Source organism: Phycodurus eques, chromosome 2 (genome assembly GCF_024500275.1).
Source record: "Phycodurus eques isolate BA_2022a chromosome 2, UOR_Pequ_1.1, whole genome shotgun sequence".
Taxonomy (NCBI): domain Eukaryota; kingdom Metazoa; phylum Chordata; class Actinopteri; order Syngnathiformes; family Syngnathidae; genus Phycodurus; species Phycodurus eques.
The window spans coordinates 7452613-7479803 of record NC_084526.1 but is presented as its reverse complement, the minus strand read 5'-3'; the positions used below and the strand labels follow the sequence as shown (position 1 = coordinate 7479803).

The following is a 27191-nucleotide window of genomic DNA, read 5'->3' as shown; positions in this document are numbered from 1 at the left end:
TGCGATGGTGTGTGAAGAGGTTGGCTTCAAAGATAGTGAGTTTAATTAAAGATGAAAGTGCTGATGATTAATTGATGGAAGTAGAATGTTACAGTATATATATGATATAGATGAGGGGGTTGCTTAACCCTCCACAGAAATGAATAACATTGTGCGTGAAAAGAGTGTTTACTCAGTGCTAAATTCCAAATTGTGTTAATAGTGAAACCCTTTAATGAATACTCTGAATTTAGTTGTTGTATTGGACACAGTACATTTTATGATATTTAATAGCTTGTAAATGCACACATGCATAAAGAAATGACAGTTCTTTCCTTAGGTTTTATTGCTACTTTGTTTGTATTCATGCAGTAGGAGTGAGCTGTGAGACAATCCTCCTCCTATGTTTTTTTTTTTTTTTTTTTTTCCCCACTCGACTCACTTTTATCTAAAAGCGCCACAAAAGCATTCGCTGCATGAAAAATGGAGGAGCTCCCAGTCCTACATCACGCTTTCTGTTAGCAGGAGATTGGACAGAGAAGTTGTATCACTCCTGCCGCTGTGGTTACCTTTCAGCGCCCAGACTGTAATCTTCACTCCACTCCAGCGGGATGAAATTATTTTCTCTCACATTGCATTGTTGCGAGGTGAAATAATCCCCCTGCTGTTTGGGGACATATTTCTTTAATGTGGAGGGAATAACTGAAGCAAGAGTCTTATGTTATATTTATTCATTCTCTCTGTAATATATTTAATAGAACAGTACAAGCTTCATGAAATAAACAAGAGGGAATTGAATTTGACAAAAATAAATAGCATACACGAACAGAAGTATTAAGTGAGGGGAGGGGGATAGATGGATTGATGTAAAACTGCAAATGCATATTAAAATAGGAACTAAAAAAACAAAGTTGATCACACAATATATTTAATTGCTAGGGCTATTTCACCATGGAGCGAAGTGTTAAAAAGAATAAACAGAGGGGCCAGCAGTTGACTGTGTGCTTTTAGGAGCACTATACGTTTTCTTTCTAGCATTGTAAGCAAGTCATACATGCACCAGTTTACAACAGGATGTAGGAAGGAGGCAGTGGGGGGGCAGTGGTGGTGGGGTGGGGGGAGGAGGGAGGGTGGTCTCACAGCTCAGAGTCCCGGCAGAGAACGATCTCCAGCTCAGTGCGAAACAGTTTCCCTCCGTCTGACAGAGCCATGATGCTCTTCTTGTACCCCGAAAGTCCTGTGACTTCCACATCCTGCCAACATACACTTCGTTGGTCAGAAAAGCATACATGTTGCTGATACATATTCCATCTCAGTGTCATTATTACCATTTTGTTCTTCTCAGAGAGGTCCTTCAGCAAAGCATCCAGTTCCTGTTCGTCAATGTAGCCATTCGCATCCTGAGAATAGAGAAGAGACAGAATACATGAGGAGGGAGCCCAATAAGCATGAAATCTTATTGTGTCAATATCACTATAAAGTGCCCTTGGCATCCACATTCGAATCACTCAGTCATACAAATGTAGCACAATCATGAAACTGAGGTCTTATGTTGCCAAACATTTGGACACACGCCAGTACAATGACAAATCTCTTAAAATGTGTTTTCTTCATTTTATACAATAGTTTTTCATTGGATGCAGGAGATTTTGGCATGCAAACTGCTCTGCTTACTACAGTGTGTGTAATAAGTGGTTATTTTTTTTTAATTACATGGTTTTAATGTCCACAACAAGTTATTTGATTAAAAAAAAAAGGCATTTTGGTCATGTATATTCTATTTTCATATTTACGTGTCCCTGAAATTATGAGGTAACTGGTACTAGAAACCCTCTGCTGTTTTTACTGACATTGCTACCGGTATTTAGTTTTTCTTCAATGGAGGCTGAAACAGTGGCTATAGTTGCAGAGTAAATATTTACACTGTTTCAAAATGTTCATCATATTACGTGTTCGCAAAAACGAATCAGAGACAGAAGGTGTGACTGACGAGGTGTCAATCATTTGCTGTGCAGTCTTGCGCTGACCTGTTACCTTGGGCTTCAGGAGCTTTGCTGAAACTACAGTAGAATATCCACCGCCGTCAAATCAAAATAAAAATTGCCCATCCCTCATTTGCCAAAAACTGGGCCAAAGACTAGTAAAAGAAAGCAGAGCGAAGGGACCTCAGGCAGCTGATTCAGAAGCAATATAAAATTAGCAACATTTCTGCTTGACAAAACACCGCTTTGTCATTTTTATCTCATTACGCATTCCCAAAAAATAAAACTTCAAACCAATAACACACAGTGTTATAGTCACACTCCATTACGAACAAATCATGCTACCTTTTGTAGCAGCCGTGGCTAACGTCAGCAGTGCTAATGCATCCATCCATCCATCCATCCATTTTCTGAGCCGCTTCTCCTCACTAGGGTCGCAGGCGTGCTGGAGCCTATCCCAGCTGTCATCGGGCAGGAGGCGGGGTACACCCTGAACTGGTTGCCAGCCAATCGCAGGGCACATAGAAACAAACAACCATTCGCACTCACAGTCATGCCTACGGGCAATTTAGAGTCTCCAATTAATGCATGTTTTTGGGATGTGGGAGGAAACCGGAGTGCCCGGAGAAAACCCACGCAGGCACGAGGAGAACATGCAAACTCCACACAGGCGGGGCCGGGGATTGAACCCGGGTCCTCAGAACTGTGAGGCTGACGCTCTAACCAGTCGTCCACCGTGCCGCCAGTGCTAATGCAATCTACAAATAATCCTAAAAGTAAATAGACTTGTGCCATATGCCAGTTGTTTTAACAAACAAAATGTAACAGAACCAAGACACACAAAAAACACGCACGTGTATTTTCACCTTATCATAGAGTGTGAAGAGGGAGTCAAATTCCTTGACTGTGAGCCTGATGCCCTGTGCGCATAAGAGCAAGAAAATTGTTAGAAGCCGTGGGACATTTCTAGAGAGCAGTAAAAAGCCCCAACGCATCCACCTCTCATATTAATCCATGCCGATTATGATAACTGGGACTAGCGTTGTACGTATTAATCCCGACCCGACTAGCTAATCCTCTGTCAGAAAGGAATTGTTGATCTGTTTTCACAAGCACCACTGCATATATGGGAACATAAAGTACGTGTGGTAGGCGTTTAGGGAAGATTAACAATGTATCCGTGCTACAAACTTTGAACTTTCATCTTTGTCATCATCAAATGGGGTCTATGTCACCAGTTACATCTACAGGCAATGGATTACATATGTAATGTGGATATTTTTTAGTGGGATTTTAAACTTAACTGGACATTGTATTCAGAAAGATGAGTTTTCGACTAATCTTGTCCAGACATTACTAAGAGGTATTGATATTAAAACCTTTTTTTCTAATAAAACTTAGGCCATGTGTAAAATAAACACACTTTTAAAATATATTTATACAGTTTTGCCTCAAAACAGTCGTATCTCAAATTTTCTTTCCCCACTGCAATGAATGAAATCTCATTAATCCGTTCCAGCCTCCCCCCAAAAAACTAACAACACATTTTTGCAATGTGTTTTTTTAATTAGGAAAATAGAACAATAATCCTGTACACTACAAAAACATAAGAATAACAGAATTAAATAGAACGTAAAGAATTAAATAGTTTGTGTTTCGCGATTGTGGAGCTGACTGGGGGCAGTATAATACAGACATACAGATATAAATGGAGACGGACGAGACATTTACAACTCCTCTATAAACTGCAGTAATAATAGTCGATTTTCGCAGAGGATAAAGAATATATGCCTGTGAGTACTGTTATATTGTCTGTATACATGTGTTGCTCCACCACTCGTGTTCAAATATCTGTTACTTCAAGTGTTTTTAATATCACGACATTGACATTAGTTTCGTCAACATTTCCGCTTGTAAGTCAAAGCAAAAAAAATCGTCCGAAAGACAGCTCGTATTTCGAAAACCTCGTAAATCGGGTCACTTGTATGTCAAGGCACCACTGTATTTTTAATACTTTATATGCATATTTCTTCTATGCATTTCAGCCTTCTGCCCACAAAGAAACGGCTTCTTCCTTGTGTGATGTCATCCAGCATGTGATATAAGTTCTTAATGTGAGCCAATTTCATTCGTTTTATGGTTTTGAAAACAAAAGAATAAGTATCAGTCCACAAGGATGATTTCATACCCTTGTTATCCCACTTTATCTGAAATGTACTTTTTTTTAGGCTCCTGATTGGCTCTAGTGTAATGGCCTTCAGTTTATGCAGTTTTTCTAGTCTGAAGAGGGGGAAAATATTAAGCTTTTCCAAAACAAATGAATCAATTTGGATTATTCTGAGAAAAATGAATGAAAAAGATGTATTTACCTAAATCTGCAAATGTCACAAACATTTATTTTATCCTGTTAAAACAATTCATTAACTCAGACACTACAAACACTAATAGAGCCCAGAAACCATAGAATGAGACAGCAAGGTTACATCTTTAAAATTTGATATTTATCACATCTTGGTGGGGGGTGGGGGACATGAAAATGTCTGGCCATAACATAGCAATCTCGTAGACGTGATAGAAACTGCAGTCAGCTGATCTGGATCAGCTCAGACTACTTAACTGCAGTTTAATGTTACCGTGGTGATGCCTGACATCGATAGTGGAGCCTATGCCTCTCCACCTGTGGCTTATCACTGCCTGCTTATAGAAATTATGAGTGGTGTCAAAAATGTGGTGAAAAACAACCAAAGTAATATCTGGCACCTAATAGCATCTAGTAGTTTTACTCTTATAAAATGTCTCACAATGTTAATAAAACAGGAAAAACATCACTGTTTCTGCCTTTGAATTTGAAAGTTGAATCTGCCTTAAAAAAAAGTGTGTAAAAGTGTGAAAATTACTATTGCATCATCCCACTGACCAAGAGATGTACACGACCTCCCTGGCAGATGTAATATTATGAAACGTGATTACAACGGGACTTAAAGTAACCATGCATTTGTGTCAATGTGCCATATGTCCATTAAGCACATTAAGGTCATATAATACTCTTGTATCGTGAATCCAGTATTGCTGAAACTGCTGTGGTTCAGTACATCACCCACATGACTTGAGTTACCCAGAAACATTTACAAATTTAAACGAAATTTTAACGAATCATAAAGTGTGTATTATCCTACCTGAAACTTCATCAAGAAATTCTCCTGTACGGGCAAGAGCCTGTGATGACACAAAGTTTTAATGCTGTAGTCTTTGAGGCGGGGATATTGCAGAATATTTATACATTTGAGACAAACCTCGCCATTTCAGAGAGGCCGAGCTTCCCATCACCGTTCAAATCAAACATCCTTAACTGAAGAGAACGAGGATTAACAGGGAATTTCATGAGAAAAGCCAGAGAAAACAGCAGGAACTTCAAGTATCACAGTGCGCTCTACAAGCACACGTATGTTACACGTCTGCATTAGGAAGAACTTCGACTGGTGGCCGCATGAAGCTGACAGCCAGTCAAGGGATATATTAGCACAGAAGAAGAAATGTCCACAAACACTCACATGTCAAAACATAAGGTAGCCTACACCTAATAAACTGGAGTACAAGAGCTGTGTTAAAAAAAAATCTGCTTTTAAAAAAATGATAATGGCATATGCAAAATATTAGACGCAGCTCTCAGTATGACGCAGTGCAGTTCCACGCCATTGTGAACTACAACCACAATGACAAATATTTAGTTCAATACATTTTGATATATTTGATTTGGTTCTTGTATTTGATTCTGCAGATGTACATCGTGAACGGGGCGGTGAGTATGACGTGGCATATAGGCCAAAAATAACATTTACGTCTTACAAATACTAAAAAAAAAAAATTGTCTTTCACACACAAAGACACAATAAAAAAACATCACACACAACACAAAATAACCCTCACGCAGCCAGAAAACTTCTCACACTTTCATAAAAAACTCTCACACCCAAAAACATCTCAGCCTCACCCAAAAGAAGTCTCGCACTCATGTTTTTTTGTTTGTTTTTTGTCCTGTTCGGCTATTAGCTCAAACAGAAAGGAGGATCTCCTGAAGTTTGCAGATGACACCACCACCGACAGTGGCCTCCTTGATGAGGCCACTGTCGGCCTCATCAAGGACGGTGACGAGTCTGCATGTCGACAGGAAGTGGAGCGGCTGGAGCTGTGGTGCGGCCGACACGACCAGGTCGGGCTCAGGAGCCCACCCGAGAGCGGCCCGGTGGACGGGACACCTCCCACGCCACGAGACCCAAGACGCCCCAAAAACCGACCACCCGGCGTAGGCTGCAGGGGCCCAACGCCATCCCCCACACCACCCCACGCACCCCGCAACCACTGCCGCCCCCCCACCCCTAGGACAGCGAGATGCCCCCCACCAACCGGCAGGGCTCCTAATGTAGCCTGTCCCCGCCATGCCCGAGGGCAAGACGGTGTCCCCTGTTTGGTGGAAAGGAAGGCGAATAGGGGCGCCCGACAATGGAACGATAAGGGGGGCACCCCGGAAAGTAGTCACAGAGCCTCAGAGGGGAGCCCCCACACCAAGCAGCCGTCCCGCCAGAGGGGCCCCAGGAGCACCGCCATGACCCTAGTGAAAACCCACCTCCCCCCCGTGACCATGACTGCCAGGTCCCCGACTGGCAGTCATTGCCCCGACCCCATGTATCAGTGGCCACCGAGTAGCGTGGTGCACTAAAGTCTCACACTCATCAAAAAACCTCGTACACACACCAAAAACCCTCTCTCACAAACCAAAAAAACTCAAACTCACCAAAAAATCTCACTAAAAAAAACCTCACACTTCCCCCTCAAAAAACCCTCTTAAACACAACACAAAAAACTCTCAACCACCAACAAGAACTCACACATACCAAAAAGAACTCACACACACGCATGCTCACACATTCACATACAAACCCTCTCTCTTTCACTCACAAACACGCACATACCAAAAAACCTCTAACATTCACCAAAAGCCTCTGACACACACACATGCACGCACACACGCACAAAAACTCTCATACAAAGCAAAAAAAACATTTTATTGTTTACTGAGGTTTTTGAGTGCGTGAGAGGTTTTTTTTGGGACGTACATTATTATTGGCCTAAAGGGCACTTTGTGTGTATTTTTACTAGAGGTACGAACGAATCCGTTATGAGTCGAATCAACTCACGAATGAACCTCCCGCCACCAATGAGGATTTAGAGGGCGAGTCTGAGCCCCACTTTTTGCAAATTACAAATTTAAGATTGGATTATGTTTAAATGCAATAATTAATGCAGCAGACAAAACGCCCATGTTTTGAAGTGTGGATGCAGTGCAATGTCATTCAAAGTTTCTTTTCTGCTTTCAAGCTGATTGAAACTGTGTTTAGTATAAACTTGAATAAACAGAAACCAACGAATACCTTATATAACGGTGCATGTAAATGTTTAGTTTGGAAGAATTCGCTATCTTATTTTGCAAAAGCAGAAAGCGTGAAAACAGCACGTGTTTGCCAAATAATACTCACAATTGTCTGTGTGTACTCGTTGAGCTTCTTATCATCATAGCTTGTGTTGGCTTTCTTCAGCAGGTCTGTCAGGAAGCCCTGACGAGAGAGTTGGCAAGGTAAATGAATGCATAATGTTGTATATATTAGCACGATCACCGGAATTATATTAAAGACAGAAAATTGAAAAAAAAAAGGTATTTTTAAGAATATTTGGTTTTTAATAATCAGTTACTTCTGTATGAATGATGCAAAACCAAGCTCATCCCCATCATAGGTTACATTTGTGTACCAAATGCTTCAAATGTAAGCGGTCTGTTTAGCATGACCTAGTATCAGACAAGCTGTCGTGTTGTAATTATACTGTAAATAAGAACATACTAAGGTTTTTGCAGTGGTCATTTACCTTCAGTTCATTCGACTCGATGTATCCACTACGGTCGGTGTCATAGCGCCGCCAAGCCTGTAGGAGGATAAAAATGGGAAGTTACACAAGCTGACAACATACAACAGACAATAGACCATACTTCAAATGTAACTAACTTGTAAAAGAAAAACTCGGTGGCCGTCAGATATTGTGTAAATATAGAATTCCACCCAGATGGATACTATAAACACCTGCACTAAATGCCTCTCCTTTGCTGAAGGCGGTGCTCCATCCATAATGTATGGTTGTCTCAGAATAGGCTTGAAAGCTGCGAGCAGCCGGAACATCGAACCGCACACTTTAGAAGCAGACCTTACCTGGGCCTCGACATTTCAAAGAACAAGCTCCATCTTTCAGACAAATTTAGAAGAGTCAACAAAACAAACAGCTGCAAGAAAACAGACTTTAATTTGTTCCGTGACCACGCTTATAACTTGAAACAATCTCAAAGCATCTTTCCCCATTGAAATGCCATTAATCTTTTCCAGCCTCATCAAAAATAAATTTTTGGGGATGAGAAAAATAGCACTCTATAATATTGTACTTTATAAAAGCATACAGTAATGACGTAATTAAATAGAATGTAAAACAGTTTTGGCCACAGTGTTTGCCTCAATTCAATGGGCATTGTGCTGCTCCTTCTTGTGTGCATGGCCTGGCCACCTGGGGGCAGTATAATACTGACATACAGACTACAGATACATGGATACAGTCACAGTTTCTTAAAAAGTCACAGTAATATCAGTCGCTCTTCGCAGGGTATGGGTAATATATGCCTGTAGTATTGCTGTATTATCTGTCTGTTCAAGTATTCGTTGCTTCAAGCGTTTTAACACCAGAACACTGATGCAATTTGTTAGCCTGTCTATAAAATGTACCATTATGTATTTGGCTATAAGCTAAGCAAATTTTCCTAATGCTAGGTGGTTGTTTTAAATACACGTGTAATTGTCTGTGTTTTATGTTTCGCTTGACAGTAAACGTCAGCTAGGAGCAGCATTAAACAGCTTGAAGCTTGTTTTTTCGAAGAATTGTTTTTGAAGAGTTGTTGTTAAGTGAGTTAAGTTGAATTCACTGGCACAATACAGCAGTCATATCTAAAAATGTTGCTTGCAAATCAAAACATAAAATCAGCTAAATAAAAGCTCATGTCTTGAAAAACCCGTAAAACTCATTTGTATCTCAAGTCACAATTAGTTTTGATTATTGTCAATTTTCAAACACAGTGGAACCTCAGGATACACATTTTATTTGTTACGTGACCTGGTTCTCAAACTGAAGCATTTACAAACTGAGATAATATTTACATTGAAATAAATGGAATTGCAGTTAATCCATTACAGCCACAGAACAACATTATATTTACCTTATTTTGATCATTGTGTGGTTAAAAATAAATACTCTGAAATATACTGTAGAAATAGGTGAAAACAATTTCTGATGATGAAATAACAGTGGGTTTGCTAGCGAATTACTGTGCAGCATTTTACCCTTTTCGGGTACGATAATGTGTACGGTAATTGTGGTCACTGCTAGCCCTAAATGGCCAACACCTTCCACAATGAAGCGTACCTTTTGCGTTGCATTGTGGGATGTGGTTGCCATTTTGGGCAAAAAAAAAACAAAGAAACCCGAAGCATGGAGCTGATTAGGTTTATGCAGCACAAGAAAAAGCAAAAAGTTCTGAGCCTTCCGGGGCCATACCAAGACTGTTCGTAAACTGAAAATAGTTTGTAACCCGAGGTAATTTTTCTTTTAAAAACATTTTCCTAAAGCGAATCATTCGTAAACCGGTTGATTTGTAAACCGAGGTTCCATTGTATGAGGTAACTGGAAAAAAATCACAAGATTGGAACGTATTAAATCAATGCATTTCGAGTTATATTAAAAAAAAAAATACATAAATTTTGTCGGTGGACATAATGGATTTTGGGGTTGCCATCTTGAAATTTTGCATGGCCAAAAGTATTTTTCAAAAAAGTGGAATTTGAACCAGATTATATGCTCATATCACTAGTTGAATAAATATTGCTATATTTGCAATTATCTGCTCGATTAATTTGATCATGTTTTTAAAGTTTTTTATTATTATGTCTTTGAAAGGAATAAAAATGAATCAAACTGTTCCCACATATAATTGTCTAAAATGTCTTCGTAAAATGAAGAACTAACACCCAATTTACAAATGAATGGATTGATAGGGGGACTACCCCGAGACTTCTGTCCAGCCAGTATAAATATAATCAATCAATTCAGATTTGATTAATGCGAACTTACGGCCATGAATTCAGTGCTGGATCCCACAAACTCTCTGAAACAGAGCAGAAAGTTTTCTTCTGTGGGCAGAAGCTGAGCCAACTGAAGAGAGAGAGACAACGTTAGATATGGATGATATTTTTTGGGGAGTGATCCTGACTGTTGTTTTCTTCATCTGTACTCCACCAGTGTGTCTCAGTGAAATATTGGTCATGTTTCTTTGTGGTCTTCACCTCTGTCATCTCAATCCTCCCATCAGAATTCTTGTCAAAACTGGCCATGAACTCCCTCATCTTCTCCTTGAATGCAGCATGTGAAGTATCCTGCAAAAGTAATAATGTAAAAACTTGTTTGCAAAATGGTCCTCATATCGTCGCTGTTGAGTGGAATTCCTCTCCAAAATGACTGCATTTCAGGAAATCCAAAATAACGCCATCTTGCTTGATTTACCAAATACGACATTGTTCAAGATGGTACTACCATCAATTCTAGTGTACAATGCGCACCCATGTATAATACACACCCCCAAAGTTGACCTCAAAAGTCTGGAAAACCCTTCTCCTATGTATAATGCATTTTTACAATGCATGATTTTGCTTCTACCCATTTATTATCTGAATTTTTGTTAGTTTTTTGAACTATTTGAACACGTAATACTTTCTTTTTTTTGACTTGCTATTATTTTGAAATTCACAGCCCTACTTTTATTTATTAAATGAGAAAACACCACAGTTGTGCTCATATGTTTTATTACCCAGGCATAATTTGTAAGATGTATACCAATTTTGAAAGAAAACGTGAAGGACCAGTCGAAACACATTAAATGTTATTTTAATGGGATTTAAATTAAACTGTCAATCATTTCAGAAAAGCATTATCATTAAACAAAACATAACCAAAAAGAAATGAAAGATGGTTGTTCATCAGTCGTATTTCAAAAAAACGTTTAATAAATTCTGCCTGTGTATGTAAACTTATGAACACAACTGTACATATATGCAGTCATACAGTGGGTACGGAAAGTTTTAAAACCCCCTTAAATGTTTCACTCTTTCTTATATTGCAGCCATTTTTTTAAATCATTTAAGTTCATTTTTTCCTTCATTAATGTATACACACCAACCCATATTGACAGAAAAAAATGTAATTTTTGACATTTTTGCTGATTTATTAAAAAAGAAAAACTGAAATATCACACAGCCAGAGGTATTCAGACCCTTTGCTGTGACACTCATATATTTAACTCGGGTGTTGTCCATTTCTTCTGATCATCCTTGAGATGGTTCGACACCTCCATTGGAGTCCAGCTGTGTTTGATTATACTGATTGGACTTGATTAGGAAAGCCACACCCCTGTCTATGTAAGACCTTACAGCTCACAGTGCATGTCAGAGCAAATGAGAATCATGAGGTCAAAGGAACTGCCTGAAGATCTCAGAGACAGAATTGCAGCAAGGCACAGATCTGGCCAAGGTTACAAAAAAAATTCTGCTGCACTTAAGGTTCCTAAGAGCACAATGGCTTCCATAATCCTGAAATGGAAGGCGTTTGGGACGATCAGAACTTTTCCTAGAGCTGGCCGTCCGGCCAAACTGAGCAATTGGGGGAGAAGAGCCTTGGTGAGAGAGGTAAAGAAGAACCCAAAGATCACTGTGGCTGAGCTCCAGAGAAGCAGTCGGCAGATGGGAGAAAGTTCTAGGAAGTCAACCATCACTGCAGCCCTCCACCAGTCGGGGTTTATGGCAGTGTGGCCCGACGGAAGCCTCTCCTAAGTGCAAGACACGAAAGCCCGCATGGAGTTTGCTAAAAAAAATACCTGAAGGACTCCAAGATGGTGAGAAATAAGATTTTCTGGTCTGATGAGACCAAGATATAAATTGTTGGCCTTAATTCTAAGTGGCATGTGTGGATAAAACCAGGGACTGTTTTTCAGCTGCAGGGACAGGGACTGGTTGCAATCGAAGGAAAGATGAATGCGGCCAAGTACAGGGATATCCTGGATGAAAATCTTCTCCAGAGTGTTCAGAACCTCAGACTGGGCCGAAGGTTCACCTTCAAAAAAGACAATGACCTTAAGCACACAGCTAAAATACCGAAGGAGTGGCTTTAGAGCAACTCCGTGACTGTTTTTGAATGGCCAAGCCAGAGCCCTGACATAAACCCAATTGAGCATCTCTGGAAAGACCTGAAAAGGGCTGCGCACCAATGTTCACCATCCAACCTGACAGAACTGGAGAGGATCTGCAAGGAGGAATGGAAAATGATCACCAAATCCAGGTGTGAAAAACTTGTTGCATCATACCCAAAAAGACCAATGGCTGTATTAGCTCAAACGGGTGCTTCTACTAAATACTGAGAAAGGGGTCTGAATAATTATAATTCAGTTTTTCTTTTTTAATAAATCTACAAAAATTTCAACAATTCAGTTTTTTTTCTGTCAATGTGGGGTGCTGTGTGTACGTAAATGTGGAAAAAAAGGAACTTAAATGATTTTAGCAAATGGCAGCAATATAAAAACAGAGTGAAAAATTTAAGGGGGTCTGAATACTTTCCGTACCCACTGTATGTACCCCTGTCATATTGGAATGAAAGTGTAGGCTACACCTTTTTCATAACCTCTAGGTGGTGGTGGCATATTGGAATTAAAATGTACAGCTTTTTCATAACCTCTAGATGGTGGCATACATTTATAAAACATGGAAGTTTTTTTTTATTTTCCCCTATACCTATGTATAATGTGCACTATTGACTTTTGACAATTTGCATTATATACGAGAAATTACGGTATACCTTATATTTATCATCATTTACTGTCGTGCACAAACACCAACACAGCACATCCCCCCCCCCCCCCCCCCCCCAAATCAAGTTAAATCTCAAATGTATTATGGTAAAAAATGTCAGATTTGCTACGCTATCATTGATTAAAATGGTAAGAGATGAGTGAGGCAAGAAATAAAAAAAAAATTGCTGATTAAGCAGTGTAATAGTCCAAAATGAATCTACACACAAACTTACCTTCATCGCTGACCAGTTCCTTCTAAAATGAAGCATTACAACGATCCATTTTAACATAGCAGGCTTAGTCAAATGTATCTAAACTGACTACACTACAATATTTTCACTCGTTATTACTGAACAAAAAAAAAAAAAAGGTTCAATCTTGAGGCCACAAAATGCTGCACAACTCCTGTAGAGTGAGGGAAGAGGCGGAGTTTTCCGACACTTCTCTGACAGTGGAGCATTCAAGAGCATTAATAGATTTGTTCTCAAGCTGGTTTCAAAACTTTAAATTGGTTAATAAAGTGTAAGGACAACAGATGACCAATAGTATTGTATAAATTTGTGAAAAACTTTGACATTAACCATAGTTGGACATACAAGGTTTCCGCCCGACAGCGACAATATACAAAATAAATATACAATGGAAACATGTTGAATGGCTAAATTTCTTTTCAACATCATCTTTATTTTCATAGTGCAGTACTGTATACAATATAAGCAGCTCAGTGACACAATCAAGAGCGCCCGGGTTCGAATCTCAAAAACTGTCCCAAAAGTAAGGTGTACATCTACCAAATGAGCCATGACGGAAAATACACACTGTAACTATAGTTTGCCAAATAAATGTTCTAATTTCTCATAGTGTTGTGTAAAAAAAAATAAAAATACATCAGTTGAAAAATGTGCATGTTTAGTTTCTACTCAGAGAGTGTTTTAGTTTTTGTACACAATCCTGATATATTATTGAGAAAACAGGCTCCTTTACTTTGTAGTGCAACCCACTAAACAAGCGAAAATAAAAATGGGGTCTTGCTTGGGATCCAAAGCAGGAAACGCTCTACCATGGTTTTCATAAACAGCCATATCTTCACTGTGTAAAAAAGAATGGTTCAAGGCCTGTACTATTTATTGCAAAAACCTTGATGATGAGCCACTTTTTTGGGAAATGTAACCAAAGCACTCACCACGCCTGCTCCTCGTCTCGCCGACTCCAACTCTCCAATAAAGTTTTCCAGTTCCTTCCCTTCGATGTAGCCATTTCCTGCACAACACAAGAGGGCCAAATTAAGTTTTATAAAACTTTTCAATAGCTTCTAGCTCCACTAATTTGTCTGAAACATTTGATGTAATGGCGCACACGTGTTTTTTCTTTAGAGCAAACAATCTTTGTGCGCTGCAATGTCCAAAGCATAGCTATTTATAAGTAAGCAGAACGGATTACAGTTAATATTTTATGCAAAGTACAGTAAACCCTTGCTATTTGTGGTGCTTAGGGACCATACCTTGCGGCAAACAGATAAAAAGTGACTGACGCCCTCCCAAAAAATGTTTTAATTGCTACAGTAATTATTTAAATCATAAATATACGACAAACTATGATGCCCAAACACTTTAATATCATTTCAAACTAATCTTACAACATTACACTTCAGAAAATGAATGACTTACAGATGATTTAATGTCCCAAAAAAAAAAAGCTGTTTGTTATTATTTACTCATTATTTACTTTATACGCTCTTTGAAGTTGGCATATTAGCGAGTACACACACTCATGTTTGGGTAACACTACAACGGGAGTGTAATGTGTAACTGGTCCACATGAGCAATTTCTATTCATGTGCCCTTTTATTCTTGGCTCCAAAAATGCAGTGTAGTTGGAGGCAGAACTAATTGTTTTCAGTTTAAGTTTCCACGTCATCTTTTGGGAAGCGTATCTGCCTGGACAGCTTTGCCAAAGCAGACGAGCATGAGCAATTTGGGCAAGGGTTGAAATAGTAAGACATCACCAAACTAGCAAACAACCAACAAGGTATGTTAGAAGCACTTTTATGATGAATTACATTGATTAAGCTAAGGTGAGGGAAAATGTCATATGTGTACTTTACTTTGCACTGGCTGATCTACAGTATGTAGATTGTTGCACGGTTTATTAATTGTGACTTGTTCATCTTCACCTAGTTGTCATGGCTTTTTTTTTTATTTTGTATTTTTCCTAAGCCCTCAAGCTTTCTGTGCTAGTACACACCACCTGGGACCAACTGTTTTTTTTCCTGATGGGGAAAAAAAAAACCCCAAAAAACAAGGCATCAATTTCAAGTGAACGCCGCATCTGGTGACTAATTGAGGCATGGGTGTTTATTAGAGCGGACAACATACAGTATATCATTGAGCATGCATGTCTTATGGTAATTGGTCTCCTCAGACATCAATATTCATGTCTGGTGTTAGATCTGTAGCACTAAATCACCAGGGAAGATGATTCACACATTCTATCAGCTATTTGACTAAAAAAAGCAGTAGTGGGAGGTCAGGGTCTCAAAGGCTATCACTATCAGAAGCACTGCCCAACATTTACAATTTACCTAAATTCTAATATACAGTACACTATATTCCCAAAAGTATTCGCTCACCTGCCTTGACTCACATATGATTTTAAGTGACATCCCATTCTAAATTGATAAGGTTAAACATGACTTTCAACAAGGTGTGAGTTTATGGAAATGTTTGACGATTCTTCCAGGAACGCATTCGAAAGGCCACACACTGATGTTGGACGAGAAAGGTCTGTCTCTCAGTCTCAGCTCTAATTCATCCCAAACGTGTTCTATCGGGTTGAGGGCAGGACTCTGCGCAGGCCAGTCAAGTTCATCCATTCCAAATTCTGTCATCCATATCTTTGTGGACCTTGCTTTGTGCACTGATACACAGACATATTAGGACAGAACAGGGCCAAACTGTTTGACTATAAAAAATCTCTTGGTATCCTAAAGCATTCAGAGTTCCTTTGGCGCTCAGAGGATAATATTTTGGACATTGCTAACTTTGTGGGAACAGTTTGGAGATGGCCCCTTCCTGTTCCAAGATTCCTGTGCAGCAGTGCACAAATCAGGGTTCATAAAGACATGAATGAGAAAGTTTGATGTGGAAGAACTTGACTGGCCTGCACAATCCTGACCTCAACCCTATAGAACACTTTTGGATAAATTAGAGTGGAGACTAAGAGCCAGGCCTTCTCATCAAATATCAGTGTGTAACCTCACAAACGCGCTTCTGGAAAAATTGTCATAAATTCCCATAAATACACTCCTAAACCTTGGGGGAAACCTTCCCCGAAGAGTTTAAGGTGTTATAATTGCAGAGGGTGGACTGATGTCATATTAAACCCTATGGATTAAGAATGGGATGTCACTTAAATTCATATCTGAGTCAAGGCAGGTGAGTGAATACTTTTGGCAATACAGTGAATGTTCCATGAAATAGTTTTAATTTATTCACAGCTGTCTAGTCTCATCATTTCACAGCATTTCTCTTGGCCAGTATGTGTCTGTTAGCTTTTTTGTCCAACCGGATTTTTTTTTTTTCTATGTCACGGGTATCAAACTTGTTTTTGTTGCAGGCCACATTGTAGTTATGGTTTCCATCAGAGGTCCGGTATGACTTTGGAACCATATAAACGTAAGCCTCATTACATTATTATGTAATACACAACAAATTGTTGGATAATTTGTTTTGAAATCATTTTATTTTAAAAAGGGGTTTGGTAACATAAAAGTGTTTGTAATATATCTCAATTTGCAATTTTGGTACAGAAGAACATGAGGTAAACATGATTTGCTTTTGCGGGCCACATAAATGTATATGGCGGGCGAGAGCTGGCCCCCAGGCCTTGAGTTTGACACCCATGCTCTATGTGTTGCCATGTTAATTCTAATCAGAGCCTTCAGAATCAGTAGTGCTAGCCCATGTAACTTAAACCATACAGTGGTGCATTACAATACGAGTGCCTTGACTTGCAAGTTTTTTTACATACAGCCTGTCGCTTGGTCGATTATTTTGTCGTGAGTTATGAGCAAACATTTGAGATACGAGTGCGCTTCAAACCCCCACAGAAAAACAAAACAACATAACAGATTTTTGTGTGTTTTTGGGGGGGCTGGAACGGAATAAGTGTATTTCCATTGATTTTAAAGGTGAACAATGATTTAAATTATGAGTGTTGTGATATACAAGCATGGTTATGGAACAAATTAAACTCATATGTAAAGTATTGTATGAGCAATGGGATTATTTCTTGAACCAATCATATTTCTCTTGTTACAAGCAACTTTCACTAGCAAAACATGCAAACATTAATACATTTTAATAATTATCCGGATATCTGGTGTGTATGATGTATTTGTCATAATATTACATAAAAATTGGACGTGGCACAATTGCGTGCTGTTATATTGCCTTTTTTTGTTTTGTAATGATGGTTTCTATAAGCGCAATGTAACAGCAGTGATATTAAGAGGTGGGTTAAATCGGCTCAGTCCCCACTGAATGCACAGGTACGAAATGCTAAAAAGTGATAACATGAAGAGAGTCTTGAGCGTGTCATGTGTTCAAAATCGGATATTTCATGCCAAAGTGGCATTTTCACGAGTTTCGCTGTAGCGGAAGAAATGAATCCCAGCACTTGGGAGCAGTTGGAGTGTGTAATTCGTGTTTTCTTGACGAAGAGAGTGAAAGTGGGCAGTTAGATTGATGCTTATTGGAGCATTCTGTCCCTTTTTCGACATTGTTATGAGGGTGAGTCACATGACTGAGGCTCATACATCATTTACTGTTCCGGTTTGTCCACGAGTAACAAAGATGAAAAACGAGCAGTCTTTTTAGAATGCATGGAATATAATGTAAAGATGCAGCCACACCCACTCTCTCTTCATCTCTTAATCTGATCTCAATTTCTTTGCGATCATTCGCCCCTTCACCTCCCCCTTTCCCCTCACCTCCCTTCCTCAGCTGCACACTATGTCATAGGTGGCCCGTGTCACCATCTGTGCTTTCAGACATCAACATATCACTGCTGGAACACTGCAGACACAGAAATATGAAGAAGATGGGTTGGAGATTAAATTCACCAGTTTTTCAATTTCTCTATCTGTGCTATGCCTTCATCTCTCACATCAGTGTTATTTTTCAGACCTCTACACTAAATCTCAAGTAATAAATTAGAAAACCCTTTAATGGTATTTAAACTTGACGTTTAATATAGAGTAAACTGTATACTGTTCAGTCAGTAGTAAAAAAAAAAAAAAACTACAAACATTTTAGCAATGTGTTTTTTAAATGAGAAAAGCACCTCATGGGTCAGTTGTTGGACCCCCTCCTGTTCAGCCTGTATATGCTACCCTTGGGTCAAATTTTTCAGAACTTTAATTTTGACTATCAAAGTTATGCAAATGACACACAGTTACAGTATATTTAGTACATTGTCTCCAGATGACTATAGTTCAATTGAGGTGTTGTGTCACTGTCTAAAACAGATAAATAACTGGATGAGCCAACATTTCCTTCAATTAAACCACAGAAAAAGAGAGATAATTGTTTTTGGCAATAAAGAAAAGAGGGTTGCTGTTAGTAAATACCTCTAGTCACTCTCTTAACGAAACAAAGACCAAGTCCGAAACCTTGGTGTACTGATAGATTCCGACCTGACTTTCAACAGTCATATCAAATCAATTACAAAAACTACCTTCTTTCATCTGAAGAACATATCCAGAGTGAAGGCTTGCATGTGCCAACCAGACCATCCATCCATCCATTTTCTGAGCCGCTTCTCCCCACTAGGGTCGCGGGCGTGCTGGAGCCTATCCCAGCTGTCATCGGGCAGGAGGCGGGGTACACCCTGAACTGGTTGCCAGCCAATCGCAGAGCACATAGAAACAAACAACCATTCGCACTCACAGTCATGCCTACGGGCAATTTAGAGTCTCCAATTAATGCATGTTTTTGGGATGTGGAAGGAAACCGGAGTGCCCAGAGAAAACCCAAGCAGGCACGGGGAGAACAAACTCCACACAGGCGGGGCCGGGGATTGAACCCGGATCCTCAGAACTGTGAGGCTGACGCTGTAACCAGTCGGCCACCGTGCCGCCCCAACCCGACCAGGAGAAGCTCATCCATGCTTTTATCTCAAGCAGACTTGACCCTTGTAATGGTCTTCTGACTGGACTGCCCCAAAAGAGCATTAAACACCTGCAGCTCATTCAGAATGCTGCAGCTCGGGTTCTGACCAGAACAAAGAGGTCAGAGCATATTACTCAAATTCTAAAGTCTTTACACTGGCTCCCAGTCAGATTTAGAATAGATTTTAAAGTTGTGCTACTGGTCTATAAATCACAAAATGGTTTAGGTCCTGAATATATGAAAGAAATGCTAATGGGATATAAACCCAGTAGGGCTCTGAGATCCACACACTCAGGTCAAATAGTGGAGCACAGAGTCCAAAGCCAACATAGTGAAGCAGCATTTAGCTGTTATGCTGCACGCAAATGGAATAAGTTACCAACAGAAGTGACGTCAGCCCCAAGTGTGACTGTTTTTAAGTCCAGGTTAAAAAACTTTTTTTCCTCATGCTTTTTAGAGCATTTCCAGTTTTAAAGGATATTCCTTTCATTGAACGCTGTTTAAATTTTATTTTTTTTCTCTTTGTTTTAAATGTTTATAAGATGTTTTTCCCCTTTGTTTTTAAATGCTTTTAATATTGTCTTTGCTTTGCTATAATATTGTACCTTCTAAAAACATCTAGTAATTACATAAACTATAAAAAATAAAAATGTAATACAGCAATTCAGACAAATGAGGAAGTGTTTCATAACTCCTGTAAGTGACTCAGTAAGATGCTGTAATATTGGTTGTTTTTCACAGGATAAAGATGCCTGTTAGTATTTCTTTATTGTCTGTCTCTGAGTGTTGCTGCACCATTTGTGTTCAAATATATATGTGTTATAACACCATCACATAAATGCTATCCTATCGATTGCATTTTGAAATATTTGCTACCATTAACCTCACAGACTTTCCTGAGGCAGAGCTACAGGTATGTTCTCTGGGTGGCACGGTGGCCGACTGGTTAGAGCGTCAGCCTCACAGTTCTGAGGACCCGGGTTCAATCCCCGCCCCCGCCTGTGTGGAGTTTGCATGTTCTCCCCGTGCCTGCATGGGTTTTCTCCGGGCACTCCGGTTTCCTCCCACATCCCAAAAACATGCATGAATTGGAGACTCTAAAATTGCCCGTAGGTGTGCATGTGAGTGCGAATGGTTGTTTGTTTCTATGTGCCCTGCGATTGGCTGGCAACCAGTTCAGGGTGTACCCCGCCTCCTGCCCGATGACAGCTGGGATAGGCTCCAGCACACCCGCGACCTTAGTGAGGAGAAGCGGCTCAGAAAATGGATGGATGTAATTCTCTGTGTTTTATGTTTAGTTGGACGGTGAACTTCAGCTGCGACAAGAGAAATATGCCTTATAGGAATAAAACATCTGCTTTGTTTTTGATGAACACTTGAACCCTACACCACACTACTACATTACAGCATTCTAAAGTTGGTACTTGGAGAGCTATGAATTTTTTGAGGTGGTACTTGATGTGGAAAGTTTGACAACCACTGAACTAGACTGTGCAAGTGTACAATATTACAGTATTCTCAAAAATATTAAATAATTTAATGTAGCAGCTGTTAATTACACTACAATGAGTTTGCATGGGAATTGAGTCGCTAAACAAAACAGTCAGGGGGGGGGGGGGAGACACAGTACCATGAAGTTTTTATACCTTGTGACCCCTGAGGGGCTCATTAGCACACTTTGCAGCTGGATCCAGTGAAGTGAGACTGACAAATGAGTATTATTGTCAATGTAAAAGCAGCATTTTTGATACAGCTTTTGTATTGCTTCTGATTAGAATGTGAATGTGCATCTAGTGTTGTGATCAGACAGTGTATAGTCTAGGTGACAAGTATCTCAGAGGGTGTCATGCTCGTTGCTCACATATTTAGGAATGGAATTACATCTGACATCCACCACACGTCTGTGGAGCCTGCGTATCTGTCTGCCCGTGCCCGGATCAAATTCAGCAAAATCGCATGAGACCAGCTGCACCACTATTTAGATGTGTTCTGAGCAGGTATAAGTTTAGACTGACTTTCTGCCACCAAATTCTCACTCTGCCAGGCGCACTCTCGCTGCGCCGATACGGCTTGGTGCAGACTGGTCTGCCAAATTGGCAAACACACGCATGAAAGCATTGCGCTTGCACGAAAATATGCATACACCAGTTTGATGTGGGATCTACAAAAATAGAGCCCGTAATGTCCAAAGTGGATCGCAAAACTGAAAAACTATGGTCCATAGTGGCATACTGTCCCGTGTAGAGGGTACCGAGTACTGTCCCATCTTTAGTACTGTATGTATGACGTGTGAGTTGCAATACAAACGTGCCTTAGCGCACAGCACTCATGAGTGCAAATGCAACCCTCTTAGTTACATAACGTGTCTCAGAATGGCTGACGAGAGCAAATTTGATGACTCCACCTCAATAAGGAGTTCTTCATCTGTGGGTAAAATGTTGTTGATTAGTTGTGGTCCCATCCAGCACCCAAACTCTTGTTCTTTTTGTCCCAGTTTGCATTCACAGTCCGGTTCAGTGACGTCTGGGTCACAGCTGTGATGGTGATAACCTTTCAAAGTGAACTAATGCCTAGTCTGGTCATCACCAAACAATCCCCCAAAAATAAACCAGTCCAATGGCTCAACATGAAGGTTGCCAGTTTTTCCTCCAGCTTTTGATGCAATTATATTGTACAATTCTGCACACATGCCTCGATTATTTATAGAGAATAAACTGCCCTTGTAATGAATCTGTCATGCAGAAGAGTGAGTATAAAGCATGGTTGTTGATTTATGATGAATCTAGTTTGCATCGATCTTCAGCAACCCGCACTCCAGCAGTCAACAATGTATGCGATTTGTGGTTCTTGCCACCAAGTGAAGAAGCTTTTAACGTTTCTATCTGTCCCCCAATGAGGAAGTATCCTCATGTAAAGTGATGTAACCGCTCAAGTAGCGCACGTGTGATCAGCAGGATATTTTAATTCATTTGAAGTCATCGTCAATATAATACTTAAGTCAAGGGGCTTTCCAAATGGAGCTAAACCAGGACCATGCTTCTCAATGGCCACACTGTGTACTTGGGTTGATCCCCTTCTGGTGTGTGTGCCTTGGCCACCAGGGGGCCAGGGGGCAGTATAATATATTCATAGGGAAATTAACAAAGAAGATGGTCACAACTGCTCAGTAAGCTGCAGAAATATTAGTCATTTTTCGCCTAGGATAAAGGATATATGCGTGAGTATTGTTATATTATCTGTCTACATGTGTTGCTGAACAGTTTATGTTCAAATATCCATTGGTTAAAGGAGTTGCAATAATTAATCAATTATGAGATTAATCGATAATGATTTTCCATAATCAATTAAGCATTTACAGTTTTTACCTAAAATTATTTTTTTACGTAAAATCGTCGAAATCCTTTGATTTCAGCATCTCAATAGTAAATATGAATAATTTCATTTATTATAATGATAAATGCTTATCTTAGTGTTTTTCCAAAATAAGATGTTTGAAAACATCTTAACTTTGCAAAACAATTATCAATATTTTGCCCATTTTCTGACATGCAAAATTGATGTTAGTTTTGTTAGCCCATGTATGGCATTTTGCATTGTGTGTGAGCATTAAACTTTCTTTAATGAAAGTTGTGCAGTTGCTGTCCATCTAGCGCAAGTATCCAAAAGTTTTGCGCAGAAGTTAAAGCAAAAAAATAAATAAAAAATCGGACGAGCAACAGCTCATATCTCAAAGTCAGGTCACTTGTAAACTAAGGTGTATTTGATTCTGTATGTTGTTGTTTATGGTCATGTCAGCCTTGATCTGTATCGTTTTTGTCTTTTTATGTGTCCAATATGCAAACCTGCAGAACCATTTTCTAGCTATAATTCTCCCTTGTTCGTAAATAAAGAAAAAACTATTGTTCCTATATTTTGGTTCGCTTGTCATCATTAACGTGTCATTTATAAAAAGGGTTCGGATTGAATTATTGAAATTGTTTTCAACGTCTGTTAGTCACAGGTTGATTGTAAATGGAGAGTGGCAATTGGTACCACGCTAGCAAAAGTCAGCTATGTGAAGCACTGTACTACCAATAGCCAGTGTTGGGAAGTAACTAATTACATGTAACTAGATTATGTAATTTCACATGTATATTATGTAATTGTAATCCATAACATTACTGGGAGTAAATGTGCTATTAAATTACAGTTGCTTTTGGAAATTTCCATGATAACAATTCTAGTTACATTAGAAACATAGACGCAAAAGCTAACAGTTTTTTTTTTTCATATCACTTCCTCCTTCTACAGCCGATGTTTGTGATTGGCTCTTTCTGGTCATGTGCCATTGTGCAGTAGTCTCAAACACGACATATTTTTTCAAATATGACCTTGACGTTCCACCTTGTGGTGCAATCTATTAGTTTGTCTGAGATTTCAAAAAGGTTACACTCATAGTTACACTTTTGAACACATAAAACAACATTGATGTTTTGAACAGTTTTATCTTTATAACTTTGGGATTTTTTAAATTAAACATTAACATATCTGGTTTTCATATGAAGTGATGTTGTCTAAATTGTGCACATTTGTCATTCGGTCAACATGGTATATGGTATGGTGATTTTCCACATGCTGTACACACATAACGCAACAAACACATTTTCATTATGTATTTACATTTCATCATGTTTTGTTACAAGTTTATTATTTGTGTAAAGAACAAATATGTGGTTAATTCCCAAATAATGATTTATGGTTTTAATCCACTTATTTTTTTTAGAGGACACGTCCAAGTAATCAAAATGTAATCAAATATAATTAGTTATATTGCGTTGTCAAAGTACAACCCCAATTCCAATGAAGTTGGGGCATTGTGTTAAACATAAATAAAAACAGAATACAATGATTTGCAAATCATGTTCAACCTATATTTAATTGAATACACTACAAAGAAAAAATATTTAATGTTCAAACCGATAAATAACTTGGAATTTTATGGCTGCAACACGTTCCAAAAAAAGCTGGCACAGGGTTATGTTTAGCATTATGTTACATCACCTTTTCTTTTAACAACATTCAATAAACGTTTGGGAACTGAGGACACTAATTGTTGAAGCTTTGTAGGTGGAATTCTTTCCATTCTTGCTTGATGTCCAGCTTCAGTATTTTACGTTTCATAATGTGCCACACATTTTCAATGGGAGACAGGTCTGGACTGCAGGCAGGCCAGTCTAGTCTTTTACTACGAAGCCACACTGTTGTAACACGTGCAGAATGTGGTTTGGCATTGTCTTGCTGAAATAAGCAGGGGTGTCCATGAAAAAGACGTTGCTTGGATGGCAGCATATGTTTCTCCAAAACCTGTATATACCTTTCAGCATGAATGGTGCCTTCACAGATGTGTAAATTACCCATGCCATTGGCATTAACACAGCCCATACCATCACAGATGCTGGCTTTTGAACTTTGCGTCCATAACAGTCCGGATGGTTCTTTTCCTCTTTGGCCTGGAGCATACAATGTCCACAATTTCCAAAAACAATTTGAAATGTGGACTCGGCGGACCACAGAACACTTTTCCACTTTGCATCAATCCGTCTTAGATGAGCTCGGGTCCAGAGAGGCCGGCGGTGTTTCTGGGTGTTGTTGATAAATGGCTTTTGCTTTGCATAGTAGAGTTTCAAGTTGCACTTACTGACATTGGTTTTCTGAAGTGTTCCTGAGCCCATGTGGTGATATCCTTTACGCATTGATGTCGTTTTTGATGCAGTGCCGCCTGAGGGATCGAAGGTCACGGGCATTCAATGTTGGTTTTCGGCCTTGCCACTTCCATGCAGTGATTTCTCCAGATTCTCGAAACCTTTTGATGATATTATGGACCGTAGATGATGAAATCCCTAAATCCCTTGCAATTGTACGTTGAGGAACATTGTCCTTGAACTGTTCGACTATTTTTTCACGCGCTCGTTCACAAAGAGGTGAACCTCGCCCCATCCTTGCTCGTGAATGACTGTGCAATTGAGGGAAGCTCCTTTTATACCCAATCAGGGCACCCACCTGTTCCCAATTAGCCTGTTCACCTGTGGGATGTTCCAAACAGGTGTTTGATGAACTTTCCCAGTCATTTTTGCCACCTGTCCCAGCTTTTTTGGAATGTCTTACAGCCATAAAATTCTAAGTTAATGATTATTTTCTAAAAACAATAAGGTTTATCAGTTTGAACAATGAATATCTTGTGTTTGTAGTGTATTAAATTTAATATAGGTAGAACATGATTTGCAAATCATTGTAATCTGTTTTAATTTATATTTCACACAATGTCCCAACTTCATTGGAATTGGGGTTGTAATTGAAATAGTTACACTGCTGTTACATTTTCAACGGGGTAACTTGAAATTGTAACCAACCACATTTCCAAATAGCTTTAATGTCTCAATGACTTACTCTCCCATTTTGTTGACTAGTGCTAGCTTCAGAGTACACTATAAGCTCTTTTGATCTTGTCTGTATAAAGGATTAAAATTGATTTCATGAATCCACTACATGTCCATTGGCTCTTGAGTCAATTAATTTTTGATCTAAAGGCATGGTGACATCACCATATTTACAAAAGACTCATCAGAGTCATGAAGTGTGTGGAACACATTTAAGATTAGGGAAGGTTTAGTGGTCTTGCAGGTCCCCCCAGCATTAAGCATCCATATATGCAAGCAATTGGTTGCTTTGACATAAAGCTGGATCGGTGAACTTTAATACTACCTCAGAATTAGGCTACGGTTTGGTTTTAACAATAGAGTTCAGAGGGATTTTTGAATGGCAGGAGAAGGTAATCCTTCAATTAATGCTAGAACATGAAAATGGGAAGGGTGGCAAGAACAGTTGGCTAATGTTCAGCCTGCTGACATTTATAAGCATGCATTGTGTTTACCTCATGGCAGGGGGTTTGTTTTTACAGATTTTTACAGATTAGAAACTGTATTTATTTGATTCTTATCTCATTTTCATACAAAAAAATATGCATCAAAATGCACTGTCGTAATGTTAACCCAGCCTAACATAGACAGTGATTGGTAGCTCTCATTCAAATTAGTCATGATAAGTTAACAGTCAAAGATGTTTTCATTATGTACCGTAAATGTAAAAATGTATTTATTGTATTTGTGTAATTGTTTTGGAGACTTTTACTGTCGGCATTGAATGGTTCCACCCATCATCTCATTTCCCTTTAATTTAAATCGTTTGCATCTTTCATCTGTTTATATGATACACCCCCACCCCTCTGTACTCTCTCTCTCTCTCTCCACTTTCCATTCCTTCTTCACTCACTCTGCTTCTTTATAAATATTCTATAAGCTCTCCCCCCCTTCAACATTCCTTCTTAGACTTAATCACATATTATAGCCATACTATTAAATAAGATAAGATAATCCTTCAATGATCCCAAGAGGGGAAATTCAAGTGTTAAAGCAGCACACAGCAGTTTTTAAGACTCAAAACAACAAAGAAAATAGAGAGTACCAAACCATTCTATACAACTTTTTGAAGGATGAAGTGGGATGTGATTTGAAAATATAAACATATCTTGGCAATATATATATATTTAATGTAATAATGACATAGATTAAAATGCAAGATTATATATATATATATATTATTTATTTTTCATTTCAACTACGCAAACAAACAAAACAAAAAACAAAAAAATACCAGTCATCCATTTATTTCAGCAGGAGTGCAAAATATATTCTTTGAATATTCTCTCTATTAAGTTTCATTCATTTGTGCTAAAATGCATAAAATGTAAATACAAAGTCACTTCCTAGATGTTATCTTTTTTTCCATTGTTTTTGTTTGATGCAATGAACTTTTCAAGGGAGAGAAAAGAGGAAAGAAAAGTCACTGACCGTCTGCATCAAAATGTTTCCAGATGTCGATGAACTGGGCTGCGGTGAGCTCGGCCAGGTGCAGGTGAGGTTGCTGAGTCTGGGCTGCCATCTCGTCTCCCCTCCTTAGAATGGATGCAATTGCTTGCACGGTGGATGAAAGATCAACTTTTGCCCGTGTAGATCCTCGCTATTGCTCGCCGCTCCTCCTCAC

The 27191-nt window shown here is 39.1% G+C and overlaps 1 protein-coding gene across 1 annotated transcript; it reads right to left on the bottom strand.

Annotated features, from left to right (window-relative positions):
• Positions 1 to 693: 693 nt before the first annotated feature.
• Positions 694 to 27191, bottom strand: LOC133396143 (calretinin-like). Its single transcript, XM_061665631.1, has 11 exons — positions 26999 to 27191; positions 14126 to 14202; positions 10391 to 10480; positions 10179 to 10259; positions 7881 to 7937; positions 7496 to 7573; positions 5255 to 5310; positions 5138 to 5177; positions 2828 to 2881; positions 1308 to 1379; positions 694 to 1232 (listed from the first exon to the last, which is right to left on the bottom strand). The coding sequence occupies exons 1-11, from the start codon at positions 27087 to 27089 to the stop codon at positions 1116 to 1118; spliced, it is 813 nt and encodes a 270-aa protein (XP_061521615.1). The 5' UTR covers positions 27090 to 27191; the 3' UTR covers positions 694 to 1115.

Bases quoted from the DNA above. Each gene is read 5' to 3' on its own strand.
- LOC133396143 (XM_061665631.1), bottom strand. From the start codon at position 27,089: ATGGCAGCCCAGACTCAGCAACCTCACCTGCACCTGGCCGAGCTCACC. The intron at 2,882-5,137 runs GTAGGATAATAC...TTATGCGCACAG, and splicing joins ATTTCTTGATGAAGTTTCAG to GGCATCAGGCTCACAGTCAA. The intron at 1,233-1,307 runs GTAATAATGACA...GTATGTTGGCAG, and splicing joins TCTCTGAGAAGAACAAAATG to GATGTGGAAGTCACAGGACT.